Source organism: Ursus americanus, chromosome 29 (genome assembly GCF_024610735.1).
Source record: "Ursus americanus isolate L20-20 chromosome 29, mUrsAme1.1.p, whole genome shotgun sequence".
Lineage (NCBI taxonomy): Eukaryota > Metazoa > Chordata > Mammalia > Carnivora > Ursidae > Ursus > Ursus americanus.
In genome coordinates, this window is record NC_142155.1 from 32628069 (window position 1) to 32653901 (window position 25833).

Genomic DNA, 25833 nt, shown 5'->3' on the forward strand with positions numbered 1-25833 from the left:
CTAGGCAGAGCAGAGCAGGGGGAACTCACTAGCGAAGCCCAGAACTTGGCCAGGACTGGGAATGCTCAAGAATGGGGAGAATGGTACAAGGAAAATCGTTAATAGACAAATTAGGCCATATCAGTAAAATAGTTTTAATTTTAAAATAGTCATGGATGTGAAAACTTCCCAAAGCTGGGAGTAACAGTCTAGAGCCAAGGTCGGAAGGGGGCCAGGCCTCACCTAGAGCCCAGCTTGAGGCCCCTGAATCCCTCCCTCGTCTCCCTTCCAGAGGGAGGCTGGACACAGCGGAGGCGAGCCCTGAGTGAGTCCTCTCCCTCATCCCCCAAGGGCCCCTTGAAGGCAACAGCTCGTGCAGAGGACTTGAGGGGAGAGGAAAGCAGGCAGAAAATAGAAATTAGAGGTTAATAATCCCAACGGCATCCCCCCCCCCCCCCAGAAAACACAAGAAAACAATGTGTGGGTACGAAGCAGGAGGACAACACTGCTGTAACAGACTCCTCAGCGCCCCAGAACAGCCCAATTTGGGGCTGACCGAAGGAAGGGTCTTGAGCCCCAGCTGCATGTTACCTTTGGGGAGTACATACAAGAAGAGGGAAGAGCTACGAGGCAAGCTGGTGCCAGTCATAGTCAACGCAGCTAAAAGGCCCGGTGTGGCCCGCCCCCTGCCCCTGCCCCGCACAAGGCGCAGAGCTGCGCAGGCCTGAGGGAGGGCTCCAGGGCAGGGGCCTCCGGGGTCCCAGCGAAGCAGTGGCAGCAAGGCAAGTGGGGGCCCTAGTTGAGTAGGTTGCCCTGCTCCTGGGCCTGGGTCAGGCTGTCCTTGCGGTGCAGGTGGTGCACCCCCATCCTCTTGGGGCTGCGCTGGGGGCGGCTGGAGCCAGGGAGTGCCCAGGCCCTGCCCTCAGTGTGGGAAGTGACAGGCCCTTCCTCTGTGTCACGATCGCTGGGCAGCAGACTCTGGCGTTCTTCCTCGGGGCTGAGAGGCAGGTTCAGCTCTTCCTCCTCCTCCGCGGGAGGGCCAGAGTCAGCTTCCATGGGCAGCAAAAGCCCACTCTCACCGGGTGGGGAAGAAAGTGCCAGAACCTCATCTCTGTCAGCAGGGCTAAGAGCAAAATGGCGCTGCAGGTCAGGGAGTGCATCGCGTCCAAAGGCTGTGCGCTGGGCCACAGCGGCTGGGGGTGGGGTGCGGTCCACAAATGCCCGCTGCCAGCTGGCCAGCAGGTCCTCCTCAGAGCTGGCAGAGCTGGCGGGGGCACTGAGTGTCGGGGGGAGAGGGCTGGGCTCATGGTGGGGTGAGGCCTGGGCCGAGGCAGGGCTGCTGGGCACTGGGCTGGGGCGGGCCCGCTCAGCGCCCTCCTCCACCAGGCTCAAGGAAATGGCCTGGCGGGTAGCGTAAGTGCAGTTGGGCAGGGGGCTGTTGCGGGGGATTCGCACCTTATCCTCAGAGAACTCTATCACCTTGCGGCCGGGATACAGCGGGTGTGGCGGAGGTGGGGTGGGGTAGGGGCTCAGCTTCTCAAAGGCTGGCACGGGCAGCTCCTCCTCTGGGGAGGCCCCAGCAGTGCCCAGAGAGCGGCACTCTCCATTGGGTTGCGGGCTGGGGCTGCCAGGGGCCGGGGGACTGGCTGGGTCCCCCAGGTCACCCCCACTCATGTCCACATGCACAAAGACATCCTCAGCCAAGGGGCGCCCGGCATTGCCCGACTGCGCCGAATTGAGCAGTAGAGACTCTGGCTTCTCTAACACTCGGGCGATGACCGACGTGGGTACCACAGCCCCTGGTGCCAGGCTAGGGGCGGGGCCTGGGCTGGCAGCTTCTTGACCACTGTGCAGATGTTTCCGGACCATATCCTGTAGCTCACAGGGCAGCTGCAGCAAAACAGTGGGAGAAGGGAAGAGAGACATGAACGCTCCCAACCTCAGAGCAGGAATCATGGCTACCGCGTGCTGGTCTCACATCAGGCCGGGGGACAGCCTTGTTTCAGACAAACTGAGGTTCAGCAGGAGCGAAACACTGGAAGATTCTGAAGACCACACCCAGCATCTGACCCCAGAGCGCTAAGGCCCACGCACTCTCAAACGTCCCTCTCCCCCCATCTCGGCTGTGGCTTCTGCCCAAACCAGACAGAAGTCGGAGGATCTGTACTGGCGAGCGGCCTCGGCAGCGCCCCCACTCCTACTACGGACCCCATCAGCCTCGGGCCTCAGGCTCTGGTGTCGAGTTTGCCCGCTGGGGTAAGGCAGTCAGTTGGGCCTAATCCCGGCAATATTCTTCCGGCCGATAGCCACCCCCACCTTCCCGCATGGGATCCCGAAATGGGGAGCCTCTCTCCCCGTCTCTGTCCCAGAAATACCTGCCAGGCCAGCCCTTGCCCTAACGACGGCCCCACAGCACATGGAACACCGCCCAGCGACACAGCTGACAGACTCGCGAGGGGACATGCAGGCGAGGGGGAGGCAGGACAGAGGCAGAGAGGGATCAGACCGGCGGGAGAGGAGCCCTAGGGGGCGGGGCTAGCGCCCAGCGCTGGGCGGCTGTTCGCTCACGTCGGCGAACTTGTGGTTGCGGAAGTGGGACTTGTTGCACTTGAGCAGCTGCACAGCCAGGTTGCAGTCCAGCCGGTACCGCTCCTGCAGACACAGGCGGGGGTCACTGGGCAGCCGCCAGCCGGCGCGCCTGCGCACTCCCCAGGGCCCAGCCCTCGGAGGGCCCCGTGGCGCACGTACGTTGAGCTCCTCCAGCTTGTTGATGGTGTTCTTGGCATCCAACAGCTTATTGGTCAGCTCCACGATCTCCCAGTCCAGCGTCTTCCTATCCGTCTCAGCCTTCTTGATCTGAGGCACAAAACTCGTGTGACCCCCGCCCCGGCCGGCCTTCCTCCCCTCCGCCCCTCCCGGCCCAGAGACACAGGTAGCCACAGGTGCTGGGGCAGCCAAGGCGGACGGAATAGACAGACGATGGACAGACAGAAGGAGACCAGCCACCTCTCCTGTTCTCCGGGCTGGCTGTGGGGTGGGGGCTTTCCGTACACGATCTGCTGCCACCGGGGACCAGGGCAGGGGCTGCACGAGAACTGCCTGCCAAGGGGCTCTACCCGGCCGCTCAGGCAGCTGGACCGGAGGAGGAGGAAACGTACAAACCCGCGGCCGAAGCCTACGTGTGGAGCGTTTTCCAGGCTCGGGCCAGGGAGAGGGAGGAGGGGTGGGGCTGGGTGGCAGCTGGGGGCGCCTGTGAGATTATCTAGTTGAGCCAGAACGGAGCAGCGGCTCGGCAGCAGCCCTCTGATCTTCGGTTCAGGCGCTGGAGCTCCGGCCGCCCTCCCCCTAAATGGCTCGGGCTTGTTGCCACCGCGGCCGAGAAGCTGCGAGTGCTCAGTGGTGACATCAACCAGCACCTCTGCCCCAGCCAAGAGCTGGCTCCGCAGCTGTCCCCCAGGAGGGAGGCCCTGTACTGAGCGGGCCTCACTTAAGCAGGAGGAAAGCAGAGGGAAAGGGCCGGAGCCCCCGCAACCCCAGATCTCAACTGAGGAGGAGGCCCGGGCAAGGGAGAAAACACACAAACTCAGACGCAACTGCAAAGATCCAGCTGTGGCTAAGAGAGGCCTGACAGGAGAGGGCGGCAGCGACGGCGGCAGCGTGAGGGGAAGACGGGAGAGAAGAGAAACAGTGTGAGCACTAAGACAGTCCTGACTCGCACAGCACACTGCGGTCCCTTGCCCGCCACTGTCCCGCCCCCTCCCCAAGCCCCAGGGCACAGTGGCACTTCCCGGGCAAGTCCCAGCCCCCTACTATGCTGTGAGCACAGTGCCAGCCAAAGTGCCCCCATGCCGCCCCCACCCCCGGACAGATTACCAGCGTGTGCAGCTTGTCCTCCAGCTCCTGATTGGTCCTCTGAGAAGCTGTGTAGCTGTTCTGAAGCCTGCAGAGAAACACAGGGCAGACCCTGGGGTCAAGGGGTCAAGATCTGCTCTCCAGCCCCTCCTCAGCTCCTCCCCAACAGGGGATATGCGGCAAGTCATTCTCCTCCCAGAGCTTCGGTTTCCCCCCCAGAATCAGCTGATCTTGTGGCTTCTTCCCGCTAACCTCCTATGGGGGGGGGTATGCGTGCACGGCCGCCTGGCCCCTCGTTTCCACACCTGCGGAACTTGTCCTTAAACTTGTCCAGCTCTTCTCGGCTCTGGCCCAGCTCCAGCTCCAAGCAGTCCTGCCCGATCTCCAGCTCGCGCTCTAGGGCCTCGGTGCGCCTGGTGGCCGAGGCCAGGCGCCGGCGGAGCTCCTCATTCTCCTGCTGCAAGAGCCTGGCATGGTGAGGGGTCAAGGGCAGAGGGGCATCAGTGTTAAGACAGGCCAGCCCTGGAGCCCCAGGCTGGGCTCAAGAAGCTTATAGGAGCAAGCAGGGATGACATGAGCACAGGCAAGGGGGGGGGGGGGCAAGGGGCTTCCTGAGAAGGAGTCTGAGTCTGGGGCAGCATATTCCATAGGCCTGCTAGCCCTGAGAACACAGCCTGGCTTGGGGGTAGTGGGGGGGGGGGCGCAGAGGGGACGGTAGAATCCACCCCCACCCGCGAAGAATGAGAAGACAGAACTGGTGTGGGGGGTAAGAATTCCCAGTCTGTCTCTGGTTACAGCCTGAGCCAGCCGGCCACCAAGGCCTCCAGCTCCAGTTTCCCCACTGCACAATCAGGCTGCTCCATTATTAATCTCTTGGAAATCCAGCCCAGCACTGCCCCCCTCTCCAAAGGCCTTACGTGGCTGACAGAAAGGGCTGCAGGGAGGCAGCTGGCACAGGAGGACCAGGAGCTGGGGAAGGGCTCCTTGGCAAGAGCAGGCCCCTCCGAGCACCCACCTCCTTGGTTCTAGATTCTCGTGGAGCCCAAGGAACGAAACTCTTTCCAGAAGGAATATCTACATCAAGCCTCCTTCCAGAGTCCCTAAACACCCCACCCAACCTTTACTTCTACCTAATCCAATGAAAAGCCCGACTATACCAACAGCCTTGCCTGGAGCTAAGAGGGAAGTGCTGAGGCAAGGCAGGGCAGGCTTTCGGGCAGCAGATACTCACTTCATCCTCTCTGCATCAGTCAGGGGTTCCTGGGCACAAAAGAACGGAAGCTTGAGGCTCAGCCCTAAACCACTGGCCCACCCTGCTTGCCCACCCTCCAAAGAGCCCTGGAAAGGGCCATGTCTGAAGCCCAAACAATCTCACAGAAGTGAACCCTGTAGAGATGGAGGCAGTCCAGTACTGCCTGGACAAGCCTAGCCCACTCTCTCCCATGCCAACCAGAAGGCTCGAGAACCCCTTCCAACATTCACCCTACCCACACTACTTCCAACCCCTCTCGTAATTCTGAAGCAAGTTGCAAATGAGTCCTGGTACCCATGCTACATCTCCCAGGGATAAAGAGAGCCTCCCAGCTGTCCCCTGGGCTCCTAGTGGGCCGTGCAAGCATGGTAGAGATGTTCCAGAGAAATGAAGAAGTCCATCAAGCTACAGTAGGGTTCTGAGCTCTGACAAAGCCCTCCTGGCCCCTTGAGGGAAGATGGGGCAGAATCAGGCCCTTCCAGAGGCTCAGAAGGAACAAGTACATGGATGAAGGAGAGCCTCTGGGCTAGTCCTGACTGAGAGGAGTGAGGTGTCTTATCCTTGTCCTGCTTGGAACCCCCTGCCCCTTTCTCCCCAAGCCCCCACACTGGTCACGGCCCAAGAGCTCAGCCAGCCACAGAGCAGGGAAACGTCAAGAGGCCTGCCAAATAGAGCCGACTGCTTCAGGATGCCGATCCAGGCTGGAAAATGAGGTGGGTGACCCGCACCATGGGCTTTGGAGCCGGTAACACCTGGATTTGATCCCCTGCTACTACACCCTGGCCTTGCTGAGCCACCGCGTCCTCATCTACAAAACCAAGGGCACACCCACAGGATGGCACCCAGCACACCACCTGGCCCTTACTGAACATTCCCTGAAAACGGACAAGTCGCAGCATTCCCGCCCTGAATCGGACCAGAGCGGGCCACGGTACGCCTGACGCTCGGCGAGGACGGGGATCTCTCAAGTTCTGCATAGGTGCTCCGTGTGCGGCAACAGGGTGGGGACAAGCAGCCAGGTGACCGCAACGCTCGTTTCCTCCTGAGAGGAAACCGAATGAGGGAGGACAGCCCGCTTGGAGAATGTTTCACGGTGGCCCGAAGAAGGCCTCCTTAAACCCTAACACAGCTCCTGGCGGGGAGCATGTACTTAGCGAATGTTAGCCAGGCAAGGCGAAGCTGGAGGAAGGGCCAGACTTCTGGGGACGGCAAAGAACAGCCGGTCTGGTGGGAAGAAGCCGGAGCACCACCTCCTCCACAGAGCCCCAGCCTCCGGCGCGTGAGGACCCCTCAGCGTGGTGGGTGGCCTCTTGCAGGAAGAACAATACTGCCTGGAAGCACTTCTGTTGAGCCACGAAGACTCGGGGGTTCCCTGATACGGGGACATGGGCTCACAGCCGTCCCGTAAGCCTACACGGCCCGCCAGCGGCGCTGCAGCTAGGAGCCCCCAGGCGTGGATCTGCAATGCCGCGCCCACACCCCCACTCTGGGGCCCAGAAGTCCCCTCGGGTGGGAGAAGTCAGTCAGACACCCAGCCTCAGGGGCCCGCGGCTGCCAGCCAGGGCAGGAGTACGCGCCTCTGACCTCCTGCTGCAGCCGGGATCCTGGAACCTCTAGCCGCAACTCCCGGTGCTCGGGTGGCGCCTTACGGTACGGTTTCTTCGCGGGGGCCGCACTGGTCATTCTGGGTGGTGAGGCGGGCTCCTCCAGCTGCTGTGGGGAAGCCAGGAAGGAGCAGGCTCAGAGATGTGGGCAAGAGGCCTCTGGACTGAAGGAAAAAGGACAGTAAAAGGGACATATGTAGGAACCACCGGGCACGCACTGCTGGGGTCATTAGGAACCTGGACTCGGGTGTATCAGCGCCCAGGGGTCAGGGGAGTGCTGGAGGGGACAAGGGCCCAATGCGACCAGACAGGCAGGAAAGGCGGGGCCCAGGGCCTAGGCACCAGGAGGAGTGGACTATGGCCTGGGAGTGGGACAAGGTATCTAAGAGCGGCCCACTGCTCACCTCTGTGGGCTTATAAAAATGCCTCAGAGGGAAAACCGTTCCCTCTTAATCGGTTTCCTCAACTCTACACTGGGGATGAGGAGGGCACCAATTTCATAAATGTGTTGTGAAGATTACATAAGCCACTAACCACAGTTACCTGGCACTTAGGAAACGTTCAGTTAAGTGTGAGCTCAGAAAAACCCCAACACAAAAACCCAGTATCCAGAAAGTAAGGGCTTGAAGATGCTCCCCCAACCCAGGCTCCTCGGCGGGGGCGGGGGGGGGGGTTGTCTCCAAGCTTGAGAGTCCTGAAGGCCAAAGCCTCTCTGGCCTCCACCATTCTCTTTTCACCAGCCCCCACCACGAGGGGCCATCTGCCTGCCCCCTGGCCTGCCAGCCTCTCTGGAAGGGGGCCAAGGGGGGGTGCAGGCCTCGCAGGGACATACCGTCTGACTGTCGGCAGCTCTGTCTGTTCCGCCGTCCCGGAGTTAGCCCTCGGCTCTCCGCATCCCACGGCCCCTCCACTTCCGCTAGCCAACAGCTCCTGAAACCAGAGAAGGGAAGAAAGTGGAAACCAGGTGTCAGCTGCGGGTCTGCTGGTGCCCTCGGCCAGCCTACCCAGTCCAGGACTGGGAAGCCCCCTAGGGAGAGCCAGGCAGAAAAGCCACAGCCCAGGGGATCTGGGGAAAGCAGCAGAGGTGGGAGAGGACCAAAAACACGGGGCTCCTTTCTTCATGAAAACAGTCACAGGCCCAGACGACACACATGCACGTCTCTTTTAAGATTTTATTTATTTATTTGAGAGAGAGAGAGAGAGGGAGCACAAGCAGGGGGAGCAACAGGCAAAGAGGGAGAAGCAGGCTTCCTGCCTGGGAGCAGGGAGCAGGATGCGGGGCTCAATCCCAGGACCCTGGGATCATGACCCAGGCCAAAGGCAGACACTTAACCAACTGAGCCACCCACGCATTCCACGTGTGTGTCTTGCATGTGCTCATGGTCTCAGCTTACCACAGGCCTGATTCTGGAATAGGTCTGGTCCTGTCCTGTCTCTATCCTACCCCACATCTGTCCTGTTCATCTCCCAGGCCTCTCAGAGCCTGGAAACTAAGAGATTTGGGGAACAGGGCTTGCAGAAGAGGACACCAGGAAAAAGCCTAACAGAGACCAAGAAGATGCTGGCGGAAGTTCCTAGCAGTGTTTCCAGGAGCCCAAAGACTACTTCTGTGTGTAACGGTTGTAAACAGACTTTGCAATGAGGGTGCGTAGGCCCAGGAGAGAAAAACCGGAAAAAGCAGCAGTTAGAGCAGTCACTGAGCAATCTCAGCGAGGGTGATTTTGGTGTCGCCCATCTCCCTCGGTTGCCCCCTCCCAGATCCCTGGCCACATCTGAATGGCTGTCACAATGGTGCGGAGAGCTCGTGGCACCTAGCGGGGAGAGGCCAGGGAAGCTGCCAAACACCCTGCCATGCACAGGACCGCGCCACACGATGAAGAATTATCAGCACACGACGTTGACGGCGCCCAGGCTGAGAAACTCTGGTGCAGAAAGCCCGAGTCCGGGGAGCTGAGACACTGGGCTCTAGGCTATGCTGCTTCCGACGCACCGGATGGCCCCAGCTCGGTCCCTCGCTGGTCTCTCTTCCACACAGAGGTGGCCGGACTGAGTGAGCTGGGAGGTCCCCGGCAGGTTCCTGGGCGTGCTGAGCTTGGTCCCCACCTGTAATTAGCTGGGCCGCAGCACGGGGGCAGCAGCCACCACAGGGGCCCGTGGAGGCAGTAACCTTAGCTGGCCTTCTGGGCAGAAACAACCTTCCAGCCGCCATCCTCCTAAATAGAGCCGGGGGCCGAGGGAAGCCTTGCGGGCTAAAGCATGTGTTCCTGCTGTCGGGACATGCCCTGGCCACGACTCCTGTCACATTCCAACAGAGCCTGGAGCAGGAAGAACGGTGAGGGGGTAGGGAGGGTGGGGAAGCAGGAGTGGCCTCCCTCCTCTGTCTGGGCAGCCTGGTCTCTGGCTTGGGGTTCTGGGGGGGAGCTGGGGCATGGCAGCAGGCACGAGCCGCCAACCTCCACCCCTTTGATGGTGAGGCGGACATGTCCCCACAGGGCACAAGCAGCGTGCTGTGTCGAGCTGACTCCCTGCACAGGAATCCGGGCGGGCCCAAAAGGACAGCACATTCCTGGGGTGTGGGGGAGCAAACAAGTCACCCCCGCAGGTTCCCCAGGGCTACCCCTCCTGAGGGCCCCAGGGTGGGAGCTCCTATGGCCTGGGGGAGAGGCCCAGAAAGTTCTAAGCTAGCCTGGAGAGCTGGGTGCTGATACTCAGAGGGTGTAAGTGTGGGGTACGTGAGTTAGAAAAGGGGACAGCCAGAGACGCGGAGTAGGAGATACAGGGAGCCAAGAACCTTGGCAAAATCCGGGGGGGGGGGGCTCCAGGTTTGGGCCTGCTTCCCTCCCCATCTGCTCCCCCATCAGCTGAGTAGTCTCCTTCTCCCTGCAGGCCACACTGCAGACCCCCTCAATTCTCAGCCTCTTTTCTTCCTTAGCCCAATTCTTGCTAACACCCACTCTGGCCTCTAGGCACCAGGACACCTGAATGGGTGGCAGGCAGGCAGGGAGCCACTGACATGCTCAGGTACCTGGGGATCCTCCCTGAAGGAGAATGACCTTCACTCCATGCCCCGCAGCCCTAGCTCTACTGATCATAAATCCTGCCTCATCTTGACGTCAAATCTCTACTCCCTGGTATCACACCACATACTCCCAGGGCTTTCCTGGCCAGATAACCTGGCTTGCGAGGGACAGTGTGGAAGTGGCTAGCAGGGAGATGGGGGAGTACTGCGAACACAGAAGCTCCAGGATGAACAGTGCCAGCAATGGCAGGCAGTTATCTCTCTTGGCCGGAACCACAAAGAGGGGAGACTCTCCCAACTGGGGAAGCAGAAGGCAAGGCCCGCTAGGGAGACAGTCTTTGAGGGAGCCTGCAGTGTCCCCAGCACAAACCCATGAGGGACGGTCTGTCTCACTCTCACTCCCTGCCTCATGTCCATAAATACCAGTACGTGTTGGGGTCCTGAGACGCGCTAAGTGCCCCAAATCCAGCCCACGTCGGGGGGAGGGAGGGAGACAATGCCAGCACTGAACAGGAATGCAAGGGGCCTGACAGGCCACTGTCCTTGAATGGAAGCACAGCAGGGCAGGACAGACCCTGGAGGGAGAGCCACGCCAAGGGCACTGGGAAACAAAGTGAGAAGCAGCCGCACACCAGGCCCGTAGCCAGGAGAAGACAAAAGGTGAGCTGCAAGACAGCAGAGCAGTCCCACCAGCAAGACCCAGGCACCAGGTGCGGCCTCCACTGGCCACGTCTCCTTCACCCGAAGATTCCCACGTGGCCTTGGAATGTTGCAGCCCAAGGAGGCCTCCCGATCCCCTGTCAAGAAGAGGAAGTCCCCAGGGAAAGCAGCTGGATAACTCAGAATGGGATACGAGACACGATAAGCAAGCAAGCGGCCTTTGGGGTCTCTCGGCCTCTGGCTGCTGAGCTGGCTCCAGGACACCTCCAAGAAAATGGTCTTTTGGAAGGTCTAGAAATTGACCAAGAAGAATCCCACTCCCACCCCTCACCCCAAACTACCTGAGCTTCAAGGAACTGGGGGCAGAGGACTCAGGATGTGGGGCTACCAGATCACGTGCTGGGTCTGCACTACGGAACAGCTGTGCGCCGGGAGAAACCTCTGGCTGACCCAATCTGGTCTGGGGCCCCGCGGGCAGTGCCGGGGAGACACCCAGAGCAGCCCGGAGAAGGGAAAGCGGCTCTCCTCAAGGCCCCCACCCCCCGAGCCCCGCCTCCCCGTTCCTCCCTGGCATAGCATTCATTCTTCACTCACTCAAACTCCGTTCAGAGGAGAGCCTCAGCCGGCCCTGCTGGGGCGGAGAGGGGGGCGAGAGCTTCCTAATTGCCATGTTGCAATCTGCCAGTCAGCGCAGGCCGCCTGTTGCCGCCTGCCCTGTATTAAATACCTTCTCCCTGATTACAGCCCATGGGGCACGATTAGCTGCCTCCAGAGAACAAAGTCTACTTTCATTAGAAATGGGACTCAGCATGCACAGCAAACCTGCACTGTGAACCCACTGAACAGCTGGGCAGAGTATAGTCAGAGGCAGATATAAGCAAAAGTGTGAGCCGGACGTCGGCTGGGAAGTAGCCTTTAATCAAAGGACAAAAAATCTGCCAAGCATCCCTCTTTACCCAGGAGATGGGACTCACACCTGCTCCCTTTTGTGGATAAGTGCCTGGATGTGACCCAGGGCTGCCACCAGGGTCAGGGGTCACCGCTGCTAGAGATGGAGCAGGGTAAAGAGAAACCTTCAGAATCGGATTTTCTCCAAACCATATCCTCACTCCCACTCTGCAAACACCCACAGTAGGAGACATCAAGAAGGCTCAAGCCCAAGGGCCCAGGACGCCCTCTCACTTCCTTCTGCCACCTTTCCTGTGGGTCTGCCCAGGGCAAAGTCAAAGGTGCAGGAGAGGATGGGAGATCCGAGCATCCAGCTTTACCCCTGAGGAAGGCGATGGCAGGGAAACCAAAATGGGTGTGCCTCTGTGGCTTTTCCCACTCCGGCCTGCACACGGAGGTCTCCAGGTGCCCAAGTCCTGCACTACTCCCTCACTCCACCCTCCCCAGTTCCCCTGCCTTGCCCCAGAGAGCCCGACTGCCTCCCCTGCTCCCCGCATCCCCTGCACTCTGAGAAATTATGGCCCCAACAGTTTATCTGGGCTCAGACCATTGCCGATCCTGATATGCCTTTCTACTCACAGCTGTCACTGACTCAAGCAAGTGAGGGACCATCAGGGAGGGGCCACACATCACCACAAAAATCATTAAAGCTCTTCTTCATAATTTACCTGAAGAAAGTCAAACAGAATCACTCGATTAGCAATCACTACTGCTTTGAGAATAAAAGGAATCCGGCCCTTTTCCAGAACACTCCAGCTATGTTTTATGCTGCCTTAATTCCCCTGTGAAACCCAGCAGGACACAAATAAGTAACAAAAATAAACACAGACCCTACTAAAGCCACTCATCGATGGCTAAAACATGAATGTCTGACGCACAGGGCCTAGTGCCTCCTCTGTGGGAATCGTCCACAGTAAGCCCTGGATAGAGTCTCTGAACTCCACAGGCCTGGAGGACGCTGTGCCTTTGGGGGCAGGGCACACTCCTGCCATACACGTCTGGCTGCCTCTCGAGCCTCTGAAATTCAGGGTCTGCATCCAACGGAGGCCCAAGAAAGGCGAACCACCAGCCTGCAAGCGCCAGCCCTACAGCCAGGTGACCCCGCAGAGGCCCTGGAGATTGCCCGCAAGGAGCGCCCCCACCACCACACCACCATTAATACAGGCCCTCTCCACCCTGAGTGTCAGTCCCCTGGCACGGCGAGCCCCTCCCACCAAAGCTGGCTGGGTTCAGCCCTCCCCCACGCCGCCCCCCGGGTGCCCCTCCTGCTTGCTACCAGCCCCGGTTCCGGCATGCAGCTGTTCCTGAGGTACACGAGCAAAGCCCTCAGCAATCCTGGGCGCGTGGCAGGCAGGCAGCCAGCAGAGCGTGGGGTGGGGCCTGGGCAGGCTCTGCTCTGGGCCGATGACTAGGCTGGGAGATGCCAGTCTGTGCCCAGACCGGCCCTGCTGCCCCTCCAGCAGTCATGCCTGCCACCCCTCTGGGCAAGCACAACCTCACCCTCTTGGGACAAGCTGCCTGCGGCCCTGACCTGGCCCCCTGCCTGCTCTAAGCGGCATCGACTGACAGGGTTTTAAAAAGTGGGTGGGAATTATTCTGCCCCAGAGTAAGCTTGAGGACTCCCAACTAGGGCTGGGGACCTTCGAGAGCTCACCTGGCTCCCACCTGAACAAATACCTCAAGTCTACCCAGCTGGCCTCTCAAACAAACACCTGACAGGAACGAAGGGGCTGCACACGACTACTGATGATGGTCCAAGCAACCACCCGTAAATAAAGGGAAGGCCAAAAAGTCCCCAGGATCAACCAGCACTTGACAGTAGTCCCCATGCCCTCGCCCAAGGAAAGGCAAGGTAAGGCGTGGCCCTGAGCCAGCCCTCTGCTGCAGGCCCCTTTTGTTTTCCTGGTCAGAGCCCAGCCAACAGGCACCCTCCAGCTTGCTACTCCTGACTCAGGGTCCCTCACCCAGGCAGCCCCTACACCCTTTCACATTTATGCATTCCCACCCATACTAGCAGGAAGCTCCCTGCTTCTCCCTCCTGGCCCAAGGGAAACAGAGCCCACCCAGAGGGCCTTCGGGTCCCAAGTTCCCCCATCCAGCCTAATCCGTACTGCACTGACTCCAGAGGCTGGAGCCAGAGAGGCTGTCTAAGGAGTTACCTGTGGCGAACACCGGGGAGGCCCGAGCAATCCGCCTTCCTGCTATCCCGAGCCCCCTTCTCCTTTCCAACCCTGTACGGAGAAGGGGGTCTGGCGGGAGCTTCTCTACGGCAGGCTCTTCACCAGTCTCCCAGTCTGAGGCCAAGGCCTCTTCCAGGCCAACTGTGGAGTCCAAAGCCAGGTCCCGCCTGCTCTGGCGGAGGTGTCCTTCCAGCTGTTCTCGGTTAAAGTCCACCTGCAGCTCCACACCATGGAAGGCGGTGGGGGGCCAAACTCCACCCGCTCCACCTACCGGAGCAACGGGAGCCACGAGCTACAGCTCAGCTGAGCGCCTGGTTCTGGACTCTAGCTTTCAGCTTCACCCTCTGCCCGGCGACTTTCCCACAGCCAGGCCACGGTTTTCCTCAGACCCCCACCCCCAACCTTGCAGTTGATCCTCAGTGATTATCCTGGGGTGAGAATAATGGGGACACCATTCAGTCTTCCCCACTTGACAAAGGGAGGCAATTATCCAGTGGAGAAGAAAACTCCTCTCCCACTCTGGCTCCCTCTGGCTCTGAGGTGTGAAACAGAGCAAACTCCATAATGCTTAAAGCAGATTGAACAGAAATTCTAACCCAGTGAAGGGAGAACTAGGCAGCATGGTCCTGACGGAGGGGAGCTTGGGGTCAGCAGAGGCCAGCAGCAGACTGGCAGACAGGCAGGTGTCTGCGCATAGGAAACCCCGTCTCCCGGCCTTAGAGGGGCACCCCCCCCCCCGCCCGCCCAACCACAGCAAGGAAACTGGGAAAACGGAGGGACAGCAGTAAGGACAAGAGAGCAGAGGAGGCATGAGGTAAGCTAAGGGGAGGAGGCAGCCAGGCTGACCGGGGGAGGGTGCGGGGTGACAGAGGCGCTGCTGCTGGTGGTACCCGGGGCAGGTTAGCTGGCCCAGGTCAGACTCACGGGGTTAGTGTCTTCTCCCCAACCAGCCAGCTCTCCTGGTTAGCACGGTTAGCGACAGACTCATGGCAGACGCCCTCCAGGCACTCCATATAAACAGACAGCTCGGTGGAGAGCAGCCCAACTCCGGAGCTGCAAAGAGAGAGCAGAAGGAATGCCCAGCTGCAAGATGCCTGAGGGTACACACTGCGCTCTTCTGACGGGGAGCTCCTGCAGACTTACCACTAGCCCCGCGGCGGCCTTCTCCCATCCAAAACTCACGCCAGGAGGGAAGGCAGCATGCCCCCTGCCAACCAGCTGGCTGACCCGAGGTGACAGGGCTCTGGCTGGTCAACACAAAGAGAGGAGAGCCGCGGTGGAAGGGGGCACTGCGGCCTGGGGGCAGCTCCCCTGTCTGGCCTTCTCCACGGACACCGCTGCCAGGCTGCACCACAGCTCCGACAGTGGGGCTGTCAGAACGAAGTTGGCCACGGCTGCCGCTGCCACCCAGCCTGGGCCTGTGCCAGCAGAGCCCACCCCGCCACCTCCCACGGGCTCCAAGGCAAAGGGCCGGGAGGGGCCTGGCGCGCAGGGATCGGAGGCTGCAACAAGGAGTGCGTCGAAGGCACCACACAATGGGGCAGTGTGTGACCTGGCCCAGAGCCGGGCCAGCCGCGGGGAGGGGTGGCACGCTGCCACCCTTCAGTTTCTGACAGGCCAGGGGGATGGTGCTTCCCAGGGAGCTGGCCCCAGAGGAACCCAGAGAGCAAGGATAAAGGCTCCTCACACTCCCGGCGGCGACCATTCCACCCGCTCAGAGGGAGCAGTGCCCAGGGGAGCCAGTGTTCCCATCACGGCAAGCTCGGGAACAGCAGAAAACATCTCTCCCGAAGCCTCCAGAGCCACCCTAAGGGAAGTGAGCCCCTCTGGCTTAGAGATCTCAAGGCACATGGAGCCGCAGTAGTGGAGTCCCAGAAACCCCGCAAGATGTGACCCCCGGAGCGGCAGGAGAGGAGAGCTACAGCAAAGGTGGCAGCAAATACTGCCTGTGCCCACGGACGAGGGCAGCGTGCTGGCAAGGAAGAAACAGGCTTCCCCTTCTGTCTGGAGAGCCCTGTGGACGATGAGGTGACTCAGGGTAGAGGGAGAGCAGCGACCACCCTGGCGCCACATGGGGCCTGGCCCTTCTCCCAAGCCTAGGTTGGTCATCCCCAACTGCCTAGTCCTGGAGCCCCCGCAGTACTCTGACAACAGCCCCAGAGCCCAAAAGGCCAAGGCCTGACCACCAGAAGAGAGAGCAAGTCTTCCTAGAGGCTCTGAGCTCTTCCCTACTGGTAAGAATGCATGGCCACTGACAGGCTCCCTTCAGAATCCTCGCCCACAAGTAAAACCGAAAAACACCAGCTGGGTCTGGTTTGCTTTCAAAACAGAGCAGCAAGTCACCTAGGTAATTCAAGGTTTCAGAAACCAGGGACTGTCTCTGCGTTGAGACAGAGGTGGAGGAATCAGGTAAGTTTACTCTCTGCCTGGCCACACAGCACAGAAGCGTGGAGGGGAGAAACGCACGTGAGGTGGAGGCCGTGCTGCCCACGCCATGTTTAGAACCATCCGATTCCCACTCAGGGCACTCCTGCCAGACGACTTCATCACAGCATAAAAACCACTCCTCAGAGATAGCCTGCGTGCTGCTGTGGTGACCTGTAGTAACGCTTCCCGAGCCCTCCCACGCAGCCAGCCCCAGAGGCCCACGAGCTGGGAAGGAGGCTCCAGGAGGGGCTCCTCGAGCCCAGGTGACTTGTCAGGTGAGCAGAACAAGCCAAAGAACAGCATGTACTCCTACCGAGGTGTGTTTGTTTTACAAGAGATGCGTGAGGAGGAATGTCTCGAAGCACACAAAAATGATCAGAAGGATACAGGATAGTTCCCTGTCTCTGGGAAAGGGGCTTAGACAGGAGCAGTGGGGGAAGAAAGGGAGGGTCTTTTTACTTTTCCTTTTGCATGTTTCTGTATGGCTGGTATTTTACGTAAGGACACATATTATGCTTATGACGAAAACAGAATTCCTGGACAAACGGACAAAACCCCTCCATCTGCACTGTGCTTCACCATTCTGGAAGCGCTTTCCCTTCCATTGTATGTCCTTTGATCCTTGCAGCCTAATGAGGCCCACAGAACAGGTGGAGTTCTCCCATTCTGAAGGGACAGAGAAGACAAGGGTCTTGCCCAAGACCACAGACAGAACTGGGCTAGAACCCTCTGTTTCCAACCCCAGCGCAAACCATGGAAAGCAGCCTCCTCTAGGGAGCCTCAGGAAAGCCCTGGCGATTCTGCCCTGATGTAAAGACCCTCAAGGCTTCTGAGGTGGAAGTCCCCACGGGCTTAGCCAAGAAGGTGCAGAGGCCTGTTCAGTACCCCAAATGGTAAACCCAGCGTTCTAGCCTGCTGTTAGCTGAGTGAAGCGCACTGACTTCCTGGCCCCTGTCCTCAGGGACTTCCCCCCACACTTCACTGGGAAAGTGCAGAGCTCTTCACAAATGGGGGGGGCCACATCCTCTACAGCTTCTAAAGGTCACCCTGCAGACAGCTGGCACTTACGAGATAGTAACAAAGAAGTCCCACTCTCACACTCGTGGCCAGTCCAGGAGACTCAGCCCTTTGAAGCCTGAACATACACGGCACAACCCATCCCCGCCGGCTCACCCCATCTCCTCTCACATCGGCTGAACATACGAAGCGGCTTACCAGCCCTGCCAAGACGCCGTCAGCAAAGATACGCCACATTGCAACGAGCACTCCCACACTGAGGGACCAGGGTAGAGGCCAGGGAAAACTCCGTCACGTCACCTTCAGCTACCGGCCTCGTCCTTTTGATTCATGTAGGCATTAACAAGGTTATAGTAGGTCCTGGCTGTGGGCGGGGAGCACCCCCAGACAATGAGCGATAGGGCTGTGGGGCACTCAAAGGGACTTAATGAGTAACAAAGAGGATGCCAGCAGCCAGACTTGTGAGAAGATGGTGATTAGCAAGAAAATATACCGGTGTGTGCTTCACCTCTGCTTCTGACCTCTTCTGCTGGCTTAGGGATGTGTTACTCGAACATAAGAAGGCTGGAAAGGCAAACAGCTGAAGCCAAGCACCTGGAAGATCACTGAACCGCATCACCTCAACTCTAGACAATGATCGGTAATGCTACTGCTAATCCGATCACCTTTTGTTTACGCAGGACCTTGCTTCCTAAGAGTTCAAAGGATAGATCCTATCTGCTTTCATTTCAAGAAGGAAGGCCTTTCAAGAAGGAGGGCTGATTTGGGTCACACAGTAACCAGAATTGCTCAGCACCTACCACGGAGGGCCTCTAAGAAGCTTCCAGAGATAAAAGATCTCGCCCTGAGTGGGGGAGAGACAGGTTAACAGCCACCTGCATTACAGTTTGGTACATGCTTTGAGAGCCCAGAGGAGAGATGCCTGGCTGGGGCAGGGGTTCAAGGACCAGAAAAGAAGGCTGCCCTCTGAAAAACTCAAACACATCTTCCTCATCTGGACTGTAAACTCAAACTGGAGCACACCTGGCATTATACAATTAAGAGGTCTAGACTGGAAATACATTCCTTGAGTGTTTGTTGGGAACCAGTGCCCTAAGTACCCGCCACCAACTACACTAAAAACAAGGCAAAGAAGGGACAGCGAACTCCCAGCTACCAGCCCTATTTCTCGGGAGCATCTGAGTTAAGCCCTGTTCTGCGACACAAGATCATCAAAGCCCTAAGAAAACTTGGGTCAAGAAGTCTGGCTTCCTAAATGCCTAGATATGTTCTATCAGCTTCATCCGACATTCTTCAATCCAGAAACACCACGGAACATGAATCTTCAAGCACCTCATCCAGTCATCCACGGCCTGAACCACATTACAGATCTACCACTTACCCACCCCCACCTCTATCCACCAAGGTCACCGCCAACGTCACGTAAAGGGGATCCATCAAAGGAGTCATTATGACACAAAAGATGGGGAAAACACCAACTACTCTGCACAGGCTACTCACTGATGATGTCCCTAGCCTCAGCTTTTATATCGCTTCATTATAAAGAGACTCTCCCAATTTTACTCCCACCTCAAAAGGCTCCTAGCTACCTGGCAGAAATCAAAGGCTTATTCTAGCTTGAATAAAACAAAGCCTTTTCTTACCTACTGTGTTTTCCAGAATGGCATTCATTTACTAAGCAAATAATAATGGAGTATCCTTCACATGACAGGCACCATGCTACACGCCGTGAACTCATTATCTCTAATGCTCTATACTCCTGCAAAAAAGATGATGTTACCCTCATTGTACAGGCGACAAGACCAAGAGTCCTACCAGTTAAGCAATTTGTCCAAAGTCACACAGCTGGTAAGTCACAGAATCAAGATTTCAACCAGGTCAGCCTCGCTCCAAAATCAGACTCTATCACACCGCTCACCCTACTCCCAACTCCCCACCCCCTCACCCTCATCCCATGAGCAGGGAGGGTCTCTCCTCTACAGAGGGTCAGCTCAGCGAAAGAGACCAACAAATAACAGAGAAATCATCATACAACCTGGTAAATGCCAGAACTGAGGCTTCTCACACAATGTGCTATGCGGGCTGAGGGGGGAAAGGAAAGCAGGGAAGACTTCTCATGGGGGGTGACAGACCGGCTGGGTCCTAGGGGACGAGCAGAGTTTCAGAGACAGGTGAGCATCATGGAGAGAGTGAGGTGCACAAGCAAAGAAGAATAATGTAAACGGATGGCCGTAACAGGTTCAGGAGCAGGGGGAAATTCAGGAGCAAGGAAGCACAGGGCAGAGGAAGTGGAGTGACAGCCACTCAGGCCAGAGGGTTGAGTTCGGGCCCGAGGGTAAACAACCTTTCTGCATGCTGAGCTGGAGTGGACTGTGTCCTGAACAAGGGAGAAACCACAGCATTTTTATGGGAAGAGACACTGTTTTTCAGTGGAAGACAATTCTCACAGCAGCTTGGAAGACAGACTGGAGTGGGGAGAGACTGCCACCTGTCATGCACTCTGTATGCCCCACGGCATTATAAAGTGCCTCTTCAGTGCCCTGCATTATCCTAAAGGGTAGACAACAATAATGAGTAAGACTTAGTCCCTGTTGTCAGGGCACTTGCAGTCTTGGGAGAGTCAGACAAGCAAACAGACGATTACAACGCAGCCTAAGTGTTAACACAGAGGCCCAGAGGAAAGGTGTGAAAGGAGCGGGGGTCCCAAAGAAAGGGACATTTAAACTGAGACCTAAAGGACAAAGAGGTTGGGGGGAGTGCTCCTGGCTGGCTCAGTCAGTAGAGTGTGCGACTCTTGATCTTGGGGTTGTAGTTCGAGCCCCATGTTGGGTGTAGAGATTACTTTAAAATAAAATAAAATAAAATAAAATAAATCAATAAATAAAGGACAAAGAGGTAGGTAAAGGGTGGCAGGGGCGGCACATTCCAAACAGCAGGGCTGGCAAGTGCAAAGGCCCAGAAGCTCGAGAGAATAAGTTCACAGAGCTGCTAATCCGTGGGGCGCCTGGGTGGCTCAGTTGGCTGGGCAGCTGCCTTCGGCTCAGGTCATGATCCTTTGGTCCTGGTATCAAGCCCCGCCTTGGGCTCCCTGCTCAGGAGGGGAGTCTGCTTCTCCCTTTCCCTCTGACCCTTCCCCTGCTTGTGCTCTCTCTCTTTTTCAGATAAATAAATAAATAAATAAAATATTAAAAAAAAAAAAAAGAAGAAGAAGAAGAAGAGGCTGAATCCGGTGAGAAACGAAGGCCGGGTTTACCCAGAGGTCCTTGGCACTCAGAATACGGCAGTGAGGAAAAGGTGAAGGGGTTAGATGCAAAGATTACACTCGAATAAGGGGTGTTAAGAGAAGAAATGGACTTTGAAAACGACAAAACCAGAACAGTAAAGGCAGAGAACCGGCTCCAAATCTATCAGCCTTCACCCTACAGTTCAATCATTTGCTAAAACGAGACCTGAATTCAGAAAGTCTGAGGACTTCTACCAACACACGAAGGTGTACTTTACGGAGATTACACGTTTCAGCACGCTGACTGCAGCACAAATCCAGATAAAGTACATTATCCTGACATATACGGCTCCTCAGTTAATGGTGGAGCGGAACAGACACTGACAGATAACTTTCAAACTCTCATGTGCCACAACAACTAGAGAAGGGTCATTCTGGCTCAGAATTCCCAGAAAGAGCCCTAAGTCCTGAGCCCCTCTATTCCCCTGAAATCGGCTCAGACATCAGGCGCGTGCCTACTCTGATGGCAAGTAGAGTCATTTACTGAAGAAAAAGATGGGCCCCGAGGGCGTGTTAAATAGACAGGACGTGACTCAGAAGGAGGGGAAGAGTGATTCTTAAGTGCAGGGCAAAGGAAAGCCAGTCAATCAAAACACAGGCACACCTCTGCCCCAGGCTGCACGTGGGCCTCCTGCTTGGCTGAAGAGAAAGGGACTGAGCGAGCGCTGAGCCCGGACCTTCCTCGACCATAGAAACTTCAGCAGAAGCACATCCGTTTTCCAGTTTCCCCTCAAGCTGGGGGGCCGGCGCTGGTTAAAAGGCCGCCTATTGTGGGGTTTTTGTGTAGTTTGCTACCTGCTACTTTTTAAAACAAGATGACATCCAGATTGTCTATGAATTGAACACGTCAGCTGCTCCTGTCAGTAATCAAAATCAGAAACGAGCCTTTTATGTCTATGTCACCCCCCCTTTAAGGTATGCTAAGAGTGGGTCCTCATGTCAGCCTGCTCACCCAACCCGGGTCCAAGGTTTTCCAAGGGGCAGTCACCAAGCTGGATCCTGAAGAGAGAGTTCAGATTTGGCTAACATGGCAGTGGGCTCCCTCCCACAGCACCCTGCACCAGTTTTTATATTTGAGGAGAGAGCTGTGATGAAGAGCTCAGCTCCTAAAACATTCAAATAACACAAAAAAGTTTACCACTATCTAACCATCGTGACAAACGAGATACAAATTGCCACTAGGCACAGTTAATAAAGAGTTAATTTCACACCAAATTAAAAAAAAAAAAAAAAAAAGAAGCTCAATTGTTGAAGCCAGATAGTCTGGGTTCAAATCTCAGCTCTGCTCTTTACTAGCTGGGTGACCTTGAACAAATGAACCACTCTGCACTTCTATTTACTCATCTGTAAAATGGGGACAATGGAAGTATTTGCTGTGTAGGTTGTTACAAAAATTAAATTAGTTAATACGTTTAAAGCACTTACAACAGTGCCAGACACAGAATGTGCTCAATAAGCACTACCATTGTTACAGCTCAACTGCAAAGATAATTCTAAAACCTCACAACCTCAAACAGGAAGTCAAGGGCATTTTAACATCACTTTAAATAGCTTAATGAAGATGTTCTCACTACATGCAAACTCTATTCTATTCATAAGCTGTGTCCCATCTCTCCAACATCAAGACAGCATCTCAAACCAGTACAGCGCCTCCACAGAGAGACACCAGGTTCAATCACGAAGAAGTCAGTGCTGAGATCTGACCAGCATAATAACAACAAATACGTATGGAATGTCAGTCACTGTTCTAAATACCTTAATGTATTAACATCTTTAACCCTTACCACAACCTATGAGATGGGCACTCTTGCCATCTCCATTTGGTTGATGAGAAAGCTGAGGCAAAAAGAGCTATACAATTTCTAACAGTCACAGAACAACAAATGGCAAAGCCAGAATTTGAACTAAGAATTCTGGCTCCAGAGTCTGCTTTTAGCCTCTATGTGTGCTCCCCACACTGTCCTTGCTGATCACAACTCTAAGGGACATCCACAAATTGTCCTCAGAAAGAGAAACCTCCCAGCCTTCTAGAGTCACAGCTAAATAACATCAGTTTTTCTGATACCTGAAGGTATTGAAGCTGGCCTAGTAACAGTGATTTGGGTTGGTCTGTCTATAGCAAGCCTTTTTGGGGTGGGGGGGGCGCAGGCAGGGAGCAGGAGATGGTTAGTGAGGAGTCCTAGATCAAACTAGACCCCCAATCCAATCATGGAGCAGACGCCAGTCATGAAACGAGCTTCTCTAAAAAGCCTGCCCCCAACTCTGGCTTGGGCATAACCACAGGGCATCGAAGGAAGTGAGGACCATATTCACCGCACTTTGTGGCTCCAGACGCCTTCCCTTTTCTCTAACCCCAAATCCACTATCTCTTAAGCCATACTTAGTTTGGCTAGTGAAACTGATTTTTTTTTTTTAATGTGGTTTGATGGGGAGAATACTCAGGAAGAGAAGAAAGCTATTAGAAAAGGTATACAATCCTTTCCTTCCATCACCACACTGATCCAGACTGTAAAGCAGTTCTCAAACATCAAGGGTCTCAGGCACAGAGTGATACCATAAATATTCCCAGAGCTTTACACGAGTCAACTCAACCCCTTACCGTAAACTGATCTGGGTTTCTTCTCCCTAACCTCAACCTGCTTTTCCTCCTCCACTGACCCCACTTACCCACCAAATCTACAACCCCAAAGAAACACTAATGAGCCCCTCTTACCACAAGAAAGCTCAAAAGAAGGAGACCTGCTGCAAGAGTGAATTCAGGAGTTGGTGACAGAACATGATCAGACTTTTTCTCATGACTCCGCCCCCCATCTGTCACTCACCAATCTCTACTTCAGGTAGGATGCCAAACTGAAGATGTGATGGGGAGACTGAAAAAGATACAGTGAGCATGTAGGAAACTGCTTGTTGACAGGGATGTGTTAAAGCGCTTTCAGCCTCATCTCCAGGCCCTTGACCGTGTTCACTTGCTCCGGGGAAGGCACACAAGGCTCAGTGCTGCACCCAATTCTCAAAAATCAGTGTGCAATATAAATAGAACACTAACTTACAGACCACAGGTAAAGCGCAACCTCTATAGAAGAGAGTCCTTTTCAGAATAAATGTTTCTCAGTTATCACTCTGAGCCCATGCATCCTGCTCGCAGGGAGCATGCCAGCCTGTCATTGGAGGCCACCTTACCCGCTCTGGGGTTGAGCTTGGGCAAGTCGCTACCTCTTCTTTCCAAGCAGGTACTGTGATTTCTTCCAGTCCCTGGGGCCCCTGAGTCTTCAGCTGAAATTGGGGCAGATGCTATAGGAACTCTGGAAAGGCTGATCTAAGTCTGGAGAAAGGTCATCTAACGCTTTAGTTCCCTCCATACCAAACCTGCCTGGCATCCTCCAGGTCTCTCTTCCCCCCTTGCCCACTATCCTCCTCCACGGGAAAGACCTCTCTCCTACCCGCCCGGTACAGTCGGGCCTCGCCACAAGCTCCAGGCTTTTTTACTCTCGATTTAGAAATTCCCCTCCAGGGATGCCTGGGTGGCACAGCGGTTAAGCGTCTGCCTTCGGCTCAGGGCGTGATCCCGGCGTTAAGGGATCAAGCCCCACATCAGGCTCCTCTGCTATGAGCCTGCTTCTTCCTCTCCCACTCCCCCTGCTTGTGTTCCCTCTCTCGCTGGCTGTCTCTATCTCTGTCAAATAAATAAATAAAATCTTTAAAAAAAAAAAAATTCCCCTCCAATTCGTGACTGCTTCTCCAGGGCCTGCACACCTACTTGTGCTTCACCCGCCCTGGACCCCTCCCCCCACCCCACCCCCCGCGCCGCCGCTGGATCCTAGGCCCCCTCCCCTCCGCCCCATCTCCCTCTTTTTTTTTCTCCGCTTCCAACCTTCCAACATCCCATTTCCTCTTCTTAACCCCGGAGCTAGTCCCTCCTCCTCCCCTACTCTGCGACAGTTCCCCCACGATCCCCCCAAACTCTAGCCTCCCGGCCGACTACTCCAATCCCACAACAAACTTTCTGCCGCTGCCCGGTGCCTTCACGCCGCCATCTTGCCGCGGGGCAGGCCGGGTAGTGGCCACGGTCGCGGGAATCCCCACGCACCGGGCGCCGCGCGTCATCGGGGGCGTGGCTAGGGGGCGTGGCTTCGGGTCGGGGAATTAGGGCACCAGGTGATTGAGGAAAGGTGGGGATCTCCTAAGAGTGGGGTTTGGAGACCTGGCCGCTGGAGAAGAAAGGAGGTGTCAGGCGTAGGGCAAGAGCTGGAAGAGCGAGGGGAGATTCTGGTACTAAAAAAAACAAAAGGAAGGAAGGGAGGGAGGAAGGAAGGAAGGAAACACGAAAATATAGTGGAATAGAGCTAATACTGGTTCCCCGTCATCCAAAGGATAAAAGCAACTTCTCAGTTTGCCACCGGGAGGTCCGTGTGACCCACCCTCTTCCACCTTCACCAGACTAATTTTCCATCTCTCCCAGAGATTTCAGGTTCCCAATTGTCCTGAATTTTCAGGCCATCAGCCCTCAAAATATCCAAGTCCTCTCCTCCCCTTTTATAATCAATTCCTGTGCCTCCTTCAGCCCACAGCTCAAATTGTCACCTCCTCCAGAAAGCCTTCCCCAGAGCCCAAGACCAGACTTGGTGCTGCTTTTGCTGGGCATCTCCAGCCACTTGCACATAACTTCATTGTAGCTATCCTCTGCTATAATTACTCATTTAAATAGTGCATCCCGCACTAAACTGCCTCTCCTTCAGGGCAAAAAGTGCGTCTGATTGCGTGTTCATATTCCCTAGCAGGTGCCTGGCACACAGTAAATGCTTAATGAATAAATAGCATGGCATCCTCCAATGCACTAAGCCTACTCAGGGCTTTTAGGTTTGCTGTTCCCTGTGCCTGGAATGTTCTTCCTCCAGATATTCACTCCCATTAGAGTCTCTGCTCAAATGTCACTATGTGTGAGAAGCCTTCCCTGGCCACTCTGTCTAAAACAGCATCCCCAGTCACTCACCCTTACCCTGCTTTAATGTTTCCTTTTACAGTACTCATCATTGTCTGATATTTGTTTATTGACCGTCTCCCACTACAGTGCAAACGTCAGAAATCTAAGACTTTTTCCCATTCATCTCTGTATCCCCAGTGTCTAAAACAATGCCAGGCATTGTAGGTGCTTAATAAACCTTTATTGAATGAATAAATGGCATGGAGATGAGTGATAGAGGGGTTTTGGAATATTGTGGTGGGGACAAGGGGTTGAAAATACTACAGAACAGGGAAATGCGTAGGTGGAAGTTACAGGCCCTCAGGGCCAGAGTTGACCCTCTCAGGAATGGTAGCAAAGACAGAAGCCAGGCTCAGCAAAGGAGGGAGTGGAATGAGAGCCAGGTGGAACTCTGGAGGTGGGTACTCAGGGAGCAGAGCCCTCCTGGGAAAGCCACGGTTCAGGTAGAGGGAATAGGCTGGGCTGGAGGCCGAAGTTTACTCAGATCTAAAGACAACATCCACCCTGAGCCCAGGCCTCTCTTGGCCAGATGGTTCCGGAGAAGCCTTAGCATCTGTTCCTCTGTAAATTATCCAGTGCTCCCTCCTGCCTGTCCTCTCTGGTGACAGCTGAAACAATTGCCCAGGAATTC

The 25833-nt window shown here is 56.0% G+C and overlaps 1 protein-coding gene across 19 annotated transcripts; it reads right to left on the minus strand.

The window, feature by feature from the left end:
* Positions 1–120: 120 nt before the first annotated feature.
* TJAP1 (tight junction associated protein 1) lies at positions 121–24303 on the minus strand. Of its 19 annotated transcripts, none has more exons than XM_087857091.1 (14): positions 24222–24303; positions 23402–23494; positions 14419–14547; positions 13474–13761; positions 8678–9002; positions 7520–7617; positions 6668–6796; positions 5063–5091; positions 4137–4298; positions 3853–3919; positions 3574–3603; positions 2728–2835; positions 2548–2631; positions 121–1869 (listed from the first exon to the last, which is right to left on the minus strand). In XM_087857091.1, exons 7-14 carry the CDS (start codon positions 6764–6766, stop codon positions 775–777), a joined length of 1674 nt encoding a protein of 557 aa, XP_087713217.1. In that variant the 5' UTR covers positions 6767–6796; positions 7520–7617; positions 8678–9002; positions 13474–13761; positions 14419–14547; positions 23402–23494; positions 24222–24303; the 3' UTR covers positions 121–774. The 19 variants fall into 19 exon arrangements, with proteins under 19 accessions (XP_087713217.1, XP_087713205.1, XP_087713204.1 ...); XM_087857079.1 differs by having other exon boundaries at positions 6668–6851; XM_087857078.1 differs by lacking the exon at positions 8678–9002 and having other exon boundaries at positions 6668–6851.
* Between the last annotated feature and the right edge of the window lie 1530 nt (positions 24304–25833).